General features: G+C 34.1%; 2 protein-coding genes across 4 annotated transcripts; one reads left to right on the forward strand and one right to left on the reverse strand.

Annotated features, from left to right (window-relative positions):
• Nucleotides 1-4,966: 4,966 nt before the first annotated feature.
• On the reverse strand, nucleotides 4,967-11,456 carry LOC125066476 (serine/threonine-protein kinase grp). Its single transcript, XM_047674553.1, has 7 exons — nucleotides 11,354-11,456; nucleotides 10,852-10,935; nucleotides 8,375-8,758; nucleotides 7,860-8,011; nucleotides 6,783-7,022; nucleotides 5,556-5,869; nucleotides 4,967-5,474 (listed from the first exon to the last, which is right to left on the reverse strand). The coding sequence occupies exons 2-7, from the start codon at nucleotides 10,920-10,922 to the stop codon at nucleotides 5,223-5,225; spliced, it is 1,413 nt and encodes a 470-aa protein (XP_047530509.1). The 5' UTR covers nucleotides 10,923-10,935; nucleotides 11,354-11,456; the 3' UTR covers nucleotides 4,967-5,222.
• Nucleotides 11,457-11,898: 442 nt separating this feature from the next.
• Nucleotides 11,899-14,845, forward strand: LOC125066219 (myosin-2 essential light chain). Of its 3 annotated transcripts, none has more exons than XM_047674210.1 (5): nucleotides 11,899-11,917; nucleotides 12,208-12,235; nucleotides 12,625-12,806; nucleotides 13,987-14,133; nucleotides 14,265-14,842. In XM_047674210.1, the coding sequence occupies exons 1-5, from the start codon at nucleotides 11,915-11,917 to the stop codon at nucleotides 14,346-14,348; spliced, it is 444 nt and encodes a 147-aa protein (XP_047530166.1). In that variant the 5' UTR covers nucleotides 11,899-11,914; the 3' UTR covers nucleotides 14,349-14,842. The 3 variants fall into 3 exon arrangements, with proteins under 3 accessions (XP_047530166.1, XP_047530164.1, XP_047530163.1); XM_047674208.1 differs by lacking the exon at nucleotides 11,899-11,917 and adding an exon at nucleotides 12,000-12,129 and having other exon boundaries at nucleotides 14,265-14,839; XM_047674207.1 differs by lacking the exons at nucleotides 11,899-11,917; nucleotides 12,208-12,235 and adding an exon at nucleotides 12,346-12,556 and having other exon boundaries at nucleotides 14,265-14,845.
• The last annotated feature ends 959 nt before the right edge of the window (nucleotides 14,846-15,804 follow it).

A 15,804-nucleotide genomic window follows, 5' to 3' on the forward strand; every position in this document is an offset into this window, starting at 1 on the left:
TTAAAGAAAAAAAAGAGTCGATTTATAGGCAGGATATATAAAAAGTTAATTGTACTTTATACATATACTCTGTAGTTAAAAAGCGCTATTATGTGCTTACTGGAATAAAGAATATTTTGATTTTATTATTCTGCCGAAAAACCGATAGTTTTTAAATAACGTTATATTATAAATTGTCTAGCAAAATTGTACACTGTCGAAAGATTGTTAAAGATAATTAACTATAAAACGTATTAATACGCATTTCGACAGTTTATGTCTTTCAATCGGGTTAGGTTAGATGTATAAAATCAAACTGAAATTCACTTTGATAGAATATAATCGACTGTAAAACAATGCAATAAACTGTAAGGAGTATGTTACACTTTACAATCCATTTTAATCTTTTCAGATTATAATCTAAAGGTATTTACAAATTATACGGTGACATATTCACCAACATTTGCTGAAACAGCATCGTGGAATAACTTTAAGCCTTCTTGAGTTTTTTTTTAAATAAGTATTCGAAGACATTAGGTAAGTACTATTTTGAAATACGATAAAAATCATTAATTGTTTTAAACTTTAGAGACCCAACTTGCTATTGTCAGCGACTTAAGAGAAATTGTATTTGTGCAGCGGTGGGATATTTACGACCGGTTACTTTAGTCGTACATAAAATGATGCATAATTGAAGTACCTATCCCATCAAAAACATAAATGTAAAAATGAGAGCCAAGTTAAATATTATGATATATACCTTGGTTGTTGACTTCAACGACAAAAGAAGTGAGATCTAAATTTGTGCCAAGTTAAATAGCCCTTCTGAAATTTATTTATAACTACATAAAATAGCATTTCTTCTTATAACTTGGGACAATATATTGTTGCCTAAGGTGTGACTTGGCTAGTTCTTATATACGAATTATATTATAGCCTTCGTAAGTTCTAAGCCTTTACAAATGAATTATAAACACAAATTAAGCACGCAAATATTCAATGGTACTTGTCTAGATATGAACTCGCAATATCTGGTTAAGATTCATGTTTTCTAGTGACTGGACCATCGCAGCTCTTAATGTACGTATATACTAACTAAGCAATACTGAGCTGTCCTCCCTTCTTCTTAGATGTTCTGAGTTATAATTTGTTATTCTAAACACAAACTACAAGTTGTGTTTATAAACATATAAGAACTAGCCAAGTCAGACCTTAGGCAACAATATATTGTCCCAAGTTATAAGAAGAAATGCTATTTTATGTAGTTATAAATAAATTTCAGAAGGGCTATTTAACTTGGCACAAATTTAGATCTCACTTCTTTTGTCGTTGAAGTCAACAACCAAGGTATATATCATAATATTTAACTTGGCTCTCATTTTTACATTTATGTTTTTGATGGGATATCACTACTTTTTGTATATAAATTATTAATAGGTACTTATTAATAACAAAATCAATACCAAATGGTTTTTGTTAAGCTATTCTATTTTCCTACGTTTACGGGGCATAATTGTCTTTTTTTTGATACATTCTTATTTTTCTTGTAGGTACCTCTGAAATGTTCGAGTGAATTGCCCATTCAGTGTCCGGATTTATTTTTACGCGTTTTCTGTTAATACTTAATTTGGCCAAGTAGGGGTGGTATAACGTGCGCAGACGGTTGTACTCTACAATAGAGCTCTCTTGTGTCTTGATTTGAATTGAACCTAAATTGGTAAGATGTACTCCATCTAAGGTTGTAACTCTAGAGAGGCCAACGTAAGCCTGCTCTTTACTTAATATAGAGGAGCCTATGTCGAAAAGAGCACCGTCAAGGCGAAGGCTTTGTAATTTGTGTATAACAGTAGAATATGCTAAGCAAATAGAGAATTATTTCCTTTGAACATATATGTACATTACTTAATATCTGTAACTTGGTTTTGACTTCTAGTTCGCAAATTAAATTATGTTTAAATTGAATTGTTATTTTACGTGCGCTATTGCTGTTATCGATGTCCCCAATGTACCTTCTCTATTTTTCCATTGGACCCATTCATCAGTCCTTTGCTGACATCAGCATGCTTGCTCGATACTGTTCTTCCAAGCAATAAGGATCCCCGTTTGTAGCGCTAGAGTACAAACTTAAATCATTCCAGTTACGATATACATACTCTACTACAATCTCACGAAACCTATTTTATTGTTGTATACTAGTATACTCAAACAAAAAATATGCAGTCGAATAGACTAGGCAGTTTCCATCGGAAGGTATTGAAATAATTCTTATGAGCGCGGTTGCCACTCGCTCAGACACGTCCGCGTTAAGGTTTAATCGCAACGCGCTGCTCCGGCGTCGCGTCGCGCGCCTTGTACCGAAATGCCTATTATTATTATTTTTTTAAGTATAATTATTTGGCACCATTGATGTGCGCTAAATGCTAGTTAATAACGTAATAAATACGAAAGTCGGCTATACTCATAAGTACTAAAACGGAAATATTTGGATTTAAAAAACTTAAGGGTGGTATTCAATTTGTTATATATTCACGTGAAGACCTTAAAATCCACATGAAGACCGGCTGTCATAAGTTTTGATTGCTGGTTCTTACATCATTTTTTTAGTACAGTTATTACAGGAACTAAGCATCTAACTATATAATAAGTGTTCCTAATAGACCCAATAAAATGAAAAATTATAATAAAATGATAAAAAATTACCAGTTTCAGATTTTTTCCTTTATATTGGCTTAATTATCTACCTGCATGCCAAATTTGAACTTTCTAGGTCACCTGGAAGTAGGATATAGTTTTGATCTATAGGTCAGTCAGTGATAAAAATGACGATTTTTAGACGTTAATATCTAAATAACCATTTGAGATGCGTTTATGAAATTTGGAACACATGTGTATCTCGCGAGTTTCAATATATGAGCCAAATTTGACACATCTATGTCAAATAGTTTTTGAGTTATGAGGAGGTCAAAAGTGGCTCCAAATGGTTCGTGTAATATTACACACGGTGCTACTAGCCAGTTCTGTTACTAGAACTTGGCTGACACGCTACCGCGTGTCTAGATTCTAACTATTCAGATGTAAGCGATGCGATGTATGTATGTTATTTATTGAATATATTATATTCACATCAAAACTGCGAATTTTTTCGACAAGAGTAGCAGTCGGCATGGTCACCTATTTCATCCAATATTACTTAATTAAATACAAGAAAGCCTCGAAGCCCAAACATTAATGTTATGTGGTGCAGGAATGTTCTAAATGCCCATAATTGTGCCATTTTAATTAGACATGACAAAACATTTTAGTGTATCAATTTCATAGCCAATAATGAAAATGAATTATTTTTAATATCGACAACAGGATTTTGAGCTGTTACAGCACTATTAATTCATTTCTCTAATTTCAATATATGTCTTATACAGAGTTCCGACTGTTTACCTAATTGCAAAACTCCGTCTGCCTATACCTCAGATAACACGATAATGAATTCGTATTATTTGAAAACCAGGTAAACACAAAACTTATGCATGCATATTTTATAATAATAAATCAAGACTGCAAATAATACCTATAGGTAGGAGGAGGTATTAAATGTTAGGTTAGGTTGTTTGGAAAATCACACAAAAAATACAAATAAAATTGGCATGGAATTTGCGTGATTGTAATAAATGTCATCCATGTTCAGCCTTTTTGAGTGTCCTCGTACTAAAAAGGAAACAAATTATATAATACCGGGGGGCATTGAAACCAGGTCTTCGAGATAAATAAATTCTAGGTCTTAATAAATTATTTTTAGAAAATTTAAGAGTTATGGGCACATTTTTGGCATCTTTTCCATTTCGCTATTAGATATGTGTATGTATAGAAAGTGACATGGGCGTTAAATCCTTCAAAAATATATCTAAGATCTTTAAGGTCTTTATTTATTTAAGCAAAATAATCAGTACACTTTACATGGTGTTAGAGCTTTGTGCTAGTCTGTCTAGCTAGGTACCACCCATTCATCATATATTCTACCGTAAAACAGTAATACTTAGTATCGTTGTGTTCCGTTTTAAAAGGTGAGTGAGCCAGTGTAACTACTGTAGGAATGTTTCTAGTGACCGATTTCAAATATGCCACTAATCGTGAACACATTCGAGACTAATTATAAGACAAGCAAAGTTAACGTTTCTTATATTTACATATTACATGATATTTGCTAATAGTTCTGCTAAAAATACATTAAAATCTTTATTTATGTACTACAGAATTCCACTCAATTACTTATCTGCACTTAAATGTTACTACTTACCATTACCAAACTTATTTTATTCACTAATCCATACTATCCTGTTATCTATAAAAAATTTTAGGCGTGTATCAGAATGACTGTACAAAGTGACAGATCAGGTCTAAAATCCTGCCTGCATTTAGGACCTATTTAGTACGAGTATTTCATACCTTTTTTTAAATATTTGGTACCTATATTTAAAACAAAAAAAATTATTAAAATTGCCAGTTATTCTTACGTCAACACGAGCGGACGTTTATAAGTATCGTATGAGCTCTTTTTTTTTGCAATTGTTACACATATATTTTAGTACTTGAACATTAATTTTTATTAGAAATAAATGAATATCCAACATGACGCTTTTTTTTTTTTTTTACTTATACAATGCATTGCGCTTAGAAGCTCTGGCAATATTTAAAAGCTGATCTGGCAATTAGAATTATTTTTTTATGCTGTTTACTGTTGTGGCACTTGTAGAAAATAAGTACCTAGCAATTTTCATTTTCTACATACATACTAGTTGGTTGTATTTTTAGATATATAAAAATACAAAATAGTATGGCTAGCAATTAGGTTTTTTTTTATATTAAATTTATTATTTTAATAGCTTTGTGCCCATCCGAGGTCGGGATAACTCGTACTAAATTAGGCACGACATAAAAGTATTCTAATAAATCAAAATTTAACTGCACTGGATGAAGGAAAATAAGAACAGTATTATAGAAAAAAGATTTTATATTATAAAGTATACATGAAAATTATTTACGTTCTTCTCTTACAACTATTATAGAAAATACAAATAACAGCATATTATTCTAATGACACTCAAAAGTAATAATTTAAAGCTAATATTTAACAAATAACACTTTCAATATCAATATCACATTTAAGGCGGAGGACTCGATATTTCTCCCAACTTGCGTATCGAATGGATTCACTCAGCAGAGAGAATAGGAACAAATCCATCCAGACGTCACGAGAGGTCCATGGCGGTGTCCATAGGCTCCAGCGCGTACAGCGGCGCAGAGAGCATGTCGGCCCGCGGGGGCGGTGGCGTGGACAGCGGCTGCAACGATCGTCGTAGCTCCAAATAGCGCCGCTTGAACGCCAGTCCGCATCCGCGAGATCGACGAAACTCCAACACCGAATGTGCTTCGCTATCCTCTTGGCAAACGCGCAAAGCCCACGCGCGCATACGTACCTCGTCCCCGCAGTCAATAGCCAACTGGAAACAACACAAGTGACATGGATTTAGAGAGCTTTTTTACTAACAAACATGAAGGACAACTCTAGTACGGCTACTCACGATGCGTGGATGTACACGGCGCCAAACGTAGCGCTTCTCATCGAGTAGGTCGGTGAGCGCTTTCAGCGCGGCCGTGTCGTCACAGCGCATCCAAACGCGCGTCATGCGTCGCACCAGGCGTTGCAGCAAGCCGGGCTGCGTGCCCTGCGTGGCGTCTGGCGGGGTGGACAGCAGCAAGTCGTCGGTGTGTGCGGGCTGCGAGTAGCTCAGCAGTGCGTCCATGTCCGCGGCGCTCAGCACGAGCGCGTCTTGGTCCCCCGTACCCGCCTCGGCAGCCATTAGCGGCTGCGAGCTCCATACTCGCTTGGTTCCTTCTGCGTTCAACATTTATTATTATGATTTCAAGATTTTGTACGAAAGATTGATATTTATTAAATAGTAATTATAATCAAATTCAATTTACAAAAAGATCGATATAAGCACAGGACTAAACTAGTTAAAAGCATTATAGGAGTAATTTATCTGACATCTAAAATCTAACCACATTCTCAGTTGTACTTACCTTTCGACCAGGTTATATAAGCTATTTAAAACAACGTTCAATGTGATTTTAGACTCTACAGACATTAATGTTTCAAAAAAGCAGTTTGGTATGATTCAATTAATTTGCAGGTGATAACTGTGCGACTACAAATACCTATAGAGCAACTGCTGGTAATAGTCTCACTCCTGGGTATAGGGCCTTCCATCCTGTTAAGAGGTTTGGAGCTTTTTACGCCACACTGCTAGATTGTTTGAACACAATAAAAGCTATGCTAAATAAAGTTTTGATCATTTTTTAATTATATTCCTAAGAAACCACTCCTTTATGGTACATACAATTATGAATTATAAAGTGGTTTATTTTGTGAACACAAACATTACACAGGCTAATTTTGTTCTACAGAAATATAAACATGAACATACAACAAAAATATACTTTAAAAAAAATGTGTTGTTGTGTGGAAACATTCTTCCGTCGATATTTGCCTCGACGCAGTGCTTTGGTAATCTAGCTTTATGAGCTCACAGACACGTCATTGAGCTAAATCGCCAAAGAACCGCAAAGGGCGTCTGAGCGAAAGTCGTCGCGCCGCGCGCCCGTGTTGAGGCACGAGGCGTCTCTGAGACCCACTCCACTCAGAGTCACCTAGTACCTGACACGACCGCGCGGACAGTTTTCTCTCTTCTGGTAAAGGTTCCTCCTGTCCGACGATCACGAGCAATTGCACTAGAAAGGTGTCTTACCGCGAGGCTGAGCGAGGTCGATGTCACTCTGCGTGAGCCAGCGGTGCTCGAGTAGCGACTCGAGTGCGGGACGACGTGCGGCGTCAGGTCGCAGCGCACGTCGCAGGAGCGCCAGAGCGCCGGCGCTCAGTTTACGCCACACTCCGCCGGGCACTGCCGCATCTGCTCGCTCCGCCTCCGCCCATGTACTCCACAACGCGTAACGTGGGTCTTCCAAGCTAGCTCGCTCCCATGGCAACTCTGTAACAGAACGAAGAGGGTGAGATGATTTTGAAAACGGAGAAGCGTCGTATGCATCCTCTTCTTGAATGAAAGCTTGAGGGTCACCGACGGTCGAGCTTATCGTGTGTGGTTCGTACGCTGTTTGAAGTCGGAGCGCGCGCTGGCGTCCGACATCTCGTAGCTGGTGGCGCGACTCGTAACTTCGGTACCATAACTTTAGGGTACGACGAAACTCCTACAGCTAGGATACCAAAGAGACGAGCCGCGCCGGCGACAACGCGACGTGCGTGTTAGTGTTCTATCTGGTCACATGCTGTGAAATAAACACGAAGAGACTGCGAACTATTACTATAAAAGAGTCATAAAGAAAATATGCCCAATACAATAGCTTTCTTTATCAAAACCGGCTAAAAATTGACTCATAATAAAATTTTAATAGCAAATATTTCACAGTCGCAGAAAAACAATCACAAATAGCAGGCAAACAATACCACTATAATAAGGGCATTTAATTAGTACACAAGAAAAAAAAAAGGAAATTATTCTTATCGAAAGTATAGTTATTAGTTATGTGTAGGGCTACTAATCTTCCAATCTTAACCTGGCACAAATATAGTTTTTAATGGTGCTGAAAACATGGTTTTTGCATTTAGAAGCGCATTCGGAACTTTTTAAAATACCTCATATGTCACTTTCAAAGCTAAATTTTCAGTTTCTTTAGTAATGTTAATAATAAAGTTCGTCTTTACCATTTTTGAAAGTCAGAAGCCCTAGTCATGAAGGCATGCAATGACAATACAGCGGTGCTGTACACGAGCACGTGCAGCTGAGTTTTAGAGCACACGAAGCACTGACCACCGGCGAGCATGGCGAGCAGCACGAGCGCCGCGGCCCACAGGTCGGCGGGCGGCGCGCGGTAGGGCCGCGTCTCGGCGCGCAGCACCTCGGGCGCGGCGTACGGCACCGTCCCACACACGCGCGCTAGCAGTCGCTCGCGAGACCCGTGCCTGCCGAGACACTCATTTTTATAAATAAATATTTTATGTCATAGTGTATCAATGTTACGAAATAATTCTAAAGTTTTTTCATATTGACGGCTGCAAAAAAAATAGGTATAAATTGATCATGAAATATTTTCGTATTTTTATCCTCACATATCGTATAAGGCGGTCGAGCTAATGGGCCACTTAATGGCAATACATAGTCAATGCGTCGCCCACCACGCAACGGAAGATATGCTTTTGTTCGTTGTCTAGAAATACATGACGAACTTACCATTCGAAACGAGAACACAGCAATTTAAGCATTGGTGTTTTACCGGTAGACTAGCTTAACATATTAGCACTTTCTACGACTATAACGTACCTCACCTGAAGAGAGTCGCCATTCCAAAATCGGATATTTTTAGGTTGTCGTCGTTATCGAGCAGGAGATTCTCAGGCTTGATGTCGCGATGTGCTACGCCTCGCGAGTGCAGATAATGCAGGCCCGCGGCCAGCTGGCGCCAGTACCGTCGCGCGTCTTGAGGCGGCATGCCTGCGTCGGGCTCGATGCGATCGAACAATTCGCCGCCCTGCGCGTACTCCAGAAACAAATAGTGCAGATGGTCATGGCGGCGCTCGCCCAGACAGCGCAACACGTGCGGGTGACGCAGCGCGCGGTGCAGCGCCGCCTCGCGCGCGCCTCCTTCTCCGGCGCGCACAGCCTTCAGTGCGACGCATGCGCCCGAACGCGAATGCACCAGCAGCCGAACCCTTAACGATAAACATGCTTATCGAACACTATTTTTTTATTATTAACAAAAACTTTAATTTGAGCAAGTAAAAATTAGAAATTATTATTTTAAAGTAATATCTATCAAACCAAACAGTATTGAAAACTATATTTATTAAAATTATAATAATAAAAAAGATCCATCTATCTGTCTCTATCTCTTTGCACCAAATTCAAAAAAATACTTTTATATTTCCAATTATTGTTTATTGTTCTTAAAAGAACTTTTCTTTAATTAGTAATCATTTATACTATTTTATACATTATGTAAGAAATCAAAATGTATAAAATAGTTTATATGATGAAATAAGGCATACAATATAAGGATAAAAATTAATTTGATTGGAATCCTTACAATGTAATGAAATGTTTTATTTTTATGATAGCAATACTCTTAACAACCTAAACTAGTTCATGCAGCAGTAAATAAGACAATTTAAAGTAGTAATCTAAAAGCCTTTAAACTTGAAAGGCAATAAGATTTATTATATCATTAAGTTCTTTGAGTCTAGTCTATCATCATTTATTTAGATCATAGATATTAATATAGAAGGAAGTGACAAATAAAAAAAAGTTTAGTGACTCTCAGATTTGTTTTTGTTTTAAACAAAAACAATATTTTTTAAGTTAATTATACATTTCGTAAGTGTATGGGGCACACAGCTATTTATAAACTTATACCAAAGAAATATTTCTTTCTAATTAAAGACGTCTATGCAAATATAATTTTTAAAAGTAGTAATATTTGAGTAGTCAAATAATTATATAAACCTTATGTCCTATAAGAGGCTGTCACGTCTTAAAGGTTTGATGTTATTATAATGCGCTATTATGCAAAGATATAAGCCGAAAATACAGAGATGTAGTAGAAAAACAAGGTGGCGGCGACGGCGGCGGCACTGACCGCGCGGGGTGGATAAACTTTCAAGGATGCGCCGCGCTCGCCGCCGCTAATACAATCGCTTTTTTCATCCGAATTGCACTCTCAATCTAGTTCCGCCTTAGACCAAAGCAATCGACTGCCACCGGCGACCACCTCACGCTTTCAATACCGTTTGAAACCATTAATTACATACTGGGCTCAGATTTAACTTAAAATTTACGACAAATATCTAAATTATCACTCCAATGTTTAGTTTTACTTTTGAATCAGTTATCATATAAAAAATAATGTTATGTAATGATATCAATTATTTTGAATTTATATTATAAAACATGTTTTTTTTAAAAAAACCATATCTAAGCCCCATCATTGCTAATTTTGAAAGTTTTGAACAGCGTTGTAGTGCAAAAAAAAAAGATTAATTAGTTCATTAATTTTTAAAGGAAGTTTATATTAAAATTTCATTTGCATAATGAAAATGATCATGTTACACATATTTAACATACTGATCATAATTAAAATGATTTGATAGATTTCAAATTAACTTTGAAGAGCCGGGATTTTACATTTTTCAGGATGACATTCAAGGTATATTTGTTTTTTATAAACTACAATATAAAGTACTTATTTACCATCAGTTAATTATCCACATTATTATTGTATTCTAAAGTATATGGAAATTAAAGTTGGAAATATATTATATATCATTTTATTTCAGAGACCAACTTCATAGGATTAGTTTGGTGTTGTATTTTATATATATATATTTTTTTATAATTGAAATCGAACAATTGTTTCTTAATTAATTTATTAATAAAATATCTAAAAATATTTTATTTATTATTAAATGTATTATTATATAAAATTAATTTGTTTTTAAATCAATTTTAATTCTGTTAGGTAAATAAACTCAGTGATAAATAAGTTTATTTGATATGTATTACTTAAAGAATACGCACCTATTTAGATTACAACAGTTAATTTTAAAGTGAATTTAAATATTATGTATTGCATTTAAAAACCATCAGAATATTTTCTTTAAGTTTCATAAATTTATTGAGAAGCTTTTCCAATTAATAGTTTTATACTCTACACAAAGGTTAGCCGTAATTTTGCGGTTAAACTGATTGGTATTTTTGAGTTTAAATAAATAAATGAGTTGCGGAGAAACTTAATAATAAAGTAACTTACTCTCCATATGCACCCTCGCCGAGAACTTGCGCGACCAGCCAACCCTCAACGAATTCACCGCCGGCAGCCATGGCTCCGCTGAGCCTGTAACATCACGCACTATCAGCAACACGAGACATCCAACACGGCGGTGACGCACCAAAAGCCATTCGGCACGACCACGCTGTCCTTCGCCGATGTCTATTCAATTTTGTCTAACGAGTGACGAAAATCGGAACAAGTATGTAGAATTGTTTAAGGCGTGATGTTCACGTCGTATAATAATTAAATGTAGTAGATTGTAATCGTATTTAATCCCCAAAATTATTCTAAATGGCGGAAGGCACGTGGAGTTTAGCGAACAAAGCCTATGCCGAACACAGCCGTCGCCCCGTCGACTACCTCGCCCGATAACGGTAATCGCTTACACCGTAGAAAAATAAAAATATATATTTATTAAAGATAATGAAAACTACGTACTGAATTTCTTAAACAATTTGAAAAGAAATATTAAGTAACTAACCTTTTCAACGACTTCTACACCATTTTGCCATTTTTCTTTTTCCTTCCCTCTACAATTCGTTCACCAATCGCCAACCAACCCGACCGCGCCATCGTTTCGTACGAGCTCAATCGGCTTTTTTTCGAATGAAAAGATCAATGGCTACTAGCGTTCGGAAATATAAGATACTTTTAAAAATGATAATAACAATTAATAAGATACGTATTATTTAAATTACAAATAAAAATGTAACGTATCATACTGGTTTTATTGGACGTATTTTATAGTTTCAAAATAATTTAAGATATATGAGAAAAGATAAACATGCTTTAAAATAATAAATAAAAGAATTGTTTATTATGTTGTATAATATATATGATTATATAATATTCTTCATTATCAGATAGAAAATATATATTAAAAAAAAATAGCAGCTGGTCTTTAAACTTTTATTAATGGCTAATTATAAATGTTTTTAATTTTTACCAAATGACTGGCAACATTTGCTACATTCAAATAATAAACATCTTCATTAAATTAAGAAATCATTTATACCATTTAGAACTTTGAGCCTTTAAAAGAATGGTAATAAATGCTAAAATTGATCGTTTTATGAAAAAAAGTACTAATGTAATTTTAATCGCAATATGCATTAGAAATTTTTGAAGTTTTCAAACATAATACTTACGTCATTTCGATTTTATGTGTTTACGTATCTGTATGACAGTTGACCTAGGCGGAATTAAACCACTTTTACATATTAATTCAATTAAATTACATTTTTTTACCAAAAAATGGTAAAATATAGAATTCATTCGTTATTATTTGTTAAAAATAATAATTAAATTACTAATCTTTTTTTTATTTGCTTACAGGCTGGATATTCTGAAGATCAACTAGCAGGTGAGTCATGCAAACAATCCTAAACTTTTGTGTTTCAAATAGTACTATAACTTAAATTTTATACATTTTAACGGTTAAGAAAAGCTTTATCTCCAAAAGACCAGCGTCAAAGAGTGTCGTATGACTCACGTCAATCAACGTTCTCACTAAAAGCGTCGGCTTTTGCAAGCGCCCTAGTTTCCTTATATGGCGTGTATTTTAAAACATTTCTGTTCGACCGAGGCTATTCGGTGCGTTTTACACAGTTTGCTTACTTACTCTCCCCGTGCAACATGTTCATGTACGAGCCTCCTACAAAGCTTAATCTTACTTCAGTAGAAGGTATGCAAAGTGTATAATCTTATTGTAAATTCAATTTCTTTATATTAATAGATACCATTATGTTTTAGAGTTTCAGGAGGCATTCCAACTGTTTGACTCCCGTGGGGATGGCAAAATCCATGTGGCTCAAATAGGAGATGCACTTCGTGCCCTGGGGCAAAACCCAACTGAGTCTGATGTCAAGAAGTGCACCTTGCATCTGAAACCTGATGAGAGAATATCTTTTGAAGTCTTTCTGCCCATTTACCAAGTATGTGTTTTTACTTAAATTATATCATATTCAATTTCTGTTACGTTTTATTCATTGTCAAAATAATAATAATCAAATAAGTAATGAATGCACTAGATTTTTCATATTAAATACAAAATTAAAATCATTTTTAAAATAATAACATTTTTTTTGTAAGATAGTAAAATATTGTTATAATATTTCATTAGTATCATATAAAATTGTAATATTTTCTATAGAATAGGTTGTGTAAAACTATTAAAAACCATTTATTATTATTGTAACTTAGTTAAGTATTCTTAATTGATTATTTAATGACCTAAATTTGTTCTAAATTAATGGTAAAGTGCTAATGAATCAAAAATGTTTGTCATACCATTATAATTGATAAGACTGGTTGGCCTTAATGTTTTATGGTTAATTAATAATTCATTGAAACCTGTTTATACAATTTTTGAAACTGAAATAGAATTGCAATACAATTATTTCAGATATGTACAGAGTTTGTAATGTTGAATTAGTAATAGAAAAGTCATAAATATGTTCGAATAGTATATGATATATATATCGTATAGTATAATGATCTCAGACAATATATTGACATAGTAAAATATAAAAACAATTCCATAAAAATGATGTTGGGATACTTTATGCCTGGTGTGATACTGGCTTACTCAACATTCTAACTGGAAATTACATACCCACCATACTTAGACAAGACGCATGATAGACAATGACTATTCCCAGTAGAATTTGTCGAAGAATTGTATGTATTGCATACAAAGAAAATACACTTGAGCTTTGACATGATGTTTAGGTCAAGCTTAATATTTGTGGTTTCGAAAATCAAACTTCCCAGACTATCTTTTTACCCTCGAAGCCCTTGAAGAACATCAAAGTAATATTATCTATGGACTTTCAAGGAATTATTAATATTCTTGTTTTCCTTCCAATAAAAGCTGTGTAAATTAATTTAGGTTAAGGATCAAGGATCAAACTGGTATCTTTCAAATCAATAGTGACTTCAGCTTGCAGCAATTGAGCAATTCTTACGTAAATCATGTCATTACTACACAACGCGAAATTCTAAGTGAATAATAGTTGTCTTTATTCAACTTTATTTATTAATAAAAATAAATCGTAATACATTTGACAAATTAAATTAGCAAATATATAATTTATCAGCTGTCCTTTTTTGCAGGCTATTTCCAAGGCTAGGAGTGGTGACACTGCAAATGACTTTATTGAGGGTCTGCGTCATTTTGATAAGGATGGTAACGGTTTCATTTCATCTGCCGAGCTGCGTCATCTTTTATCCACTCTTGGAGAGAAGTTGAGTGATGAGGAGGTAAATATTTTCTTTTGAGAATATAAATATACATGTATATAACAACATATTTTTATATTGGAATATATTTTTTATTGGAATTAAAGTAATTAAATTGATACTTCAGTGACTAACATAAGCATATCATGTAGGTGGAGCAACTCCTGCAAGGACAAGAAGACTCCCAGGGGAACATCAACTACGAGAACTTTGTGCATCTTATTATGCAAGGTTGAATCAAGCATTGTGGAATGTTTTACACTTAGTCAGAAAAATTGTTAACAATCACCTATCCACTGCCTTGCATTCCAAATTAAGTTTTGTTTAAGTGATATGATTAATAATAACTACACAAAATTTTTTATATACCACATTTTTAAAATGATTAGATGCATCTTTTTTTCTTTTCATTAATAGCTCATTCTTTTCATTTCTATATTCTATTTTTCAAGTCATTTCAAGTTACTCATCAGGAAGTTAATTAAAAATTAATTAAGAAATTCCATCTTCAAAGATATTGCTCTATATATAGAAATGTTGTATATATTAAAAGTTGTACTGAATATTTTTTTCTGATTGGTCGAACAATTTTTTGAATTAATTTTTTATCTTACTCGTCATTTATTGACTAAGTGTGAAAATATTTTTTTCTCTTGCATTTTACATATAATTAATAATAAATGTATTAGAAATTATGATTATCTTCTGATTTCCTTTTTTTATATTTAAGTGCAAATTCCAAGATTTTAACATATTTTAAGAGATATATAGTAATTTAGTTATGTATGGTATTGTACAAAGACATGATTTAATATAACTGTAATAAAATAATCTTTGTAATAAAATGTTTTTTATTTATATCCAAGTTGTAAATTTTATCTAAAAACGATGTAAGTCCTGTTATTTATAATAACTAATAATGTAGTTAGTAATTGCTGTATTCTTAAAAGAAATATTTTGTTGGTACATATTCAAACAATTCATATTTATTCTTAATTTATGTTGAATTAAATAATTGTTTTTTTTTTTTATAAATTTTATTTGGTGCCGAGGAAAGGATTAGGTAGCTGGTTAGCAGCCGGGAGTTTTAAAAAATGTATGTTCTTTTCGAATTATTTAATTTTACTACCTATGTTCTACTCCAACCATAACAGGAAAAAAAGCCAAATAAACAACATTTGACAGCAAATTAAAGCGATATCATTGGTCGAGAGCTCGATTAGTCTGTGATATTCACTGAATTTGCGAAAAAATGGCGTTTTAAAAGTCGACGAAACTGTTATCGGAATTTTGGAAGTAAAATTAAAGTGGAAATAAGTGGTTAAGTACAGTAGTGTTGTAGCAGTCTGTAAATTTCCCACTGCTGGGCTAAAGCCTCCTCTCCCTTGAGGAGAAGGCTTGGAGCATATTCCACCACGATTGGAGCACCAATGCGGGTTGGTGGTATATAATAAAGATATATTAATCATAAACTCTTAGTACTTCACAATATAGAAGAGTTATTAGCAAATCGCATGAAATACGTAAATCTACGGCTTGTTTATCTTTTTTCCTACTTCCATTGGAATAGGCTATAGTACCGCCACATTGGACGGCCATATTGGAAAATGGCGCCTAATAGTAGTTTTTTGATAATACCTCCATTCCGACTCAAATTACGATTAATACTACGAAATAATTAGATTCAGTCGG

The sequence above is a fragment of the Vanessa atalanta genome, chromosome 9 (genome assembly GCF_905147765.1).
Source record: "Vanessa atalanta chromosome 9, ilVanAtal1.2, whole genome shotgun sequence".
Classification (NCBI taxonomy): domain Eukaryota; kingdom Metazoa; phylum Arthropoda; class Insecta; order Lepidoptera; family Nymphalidae; genus Vanessa; species Vanessa atalanta.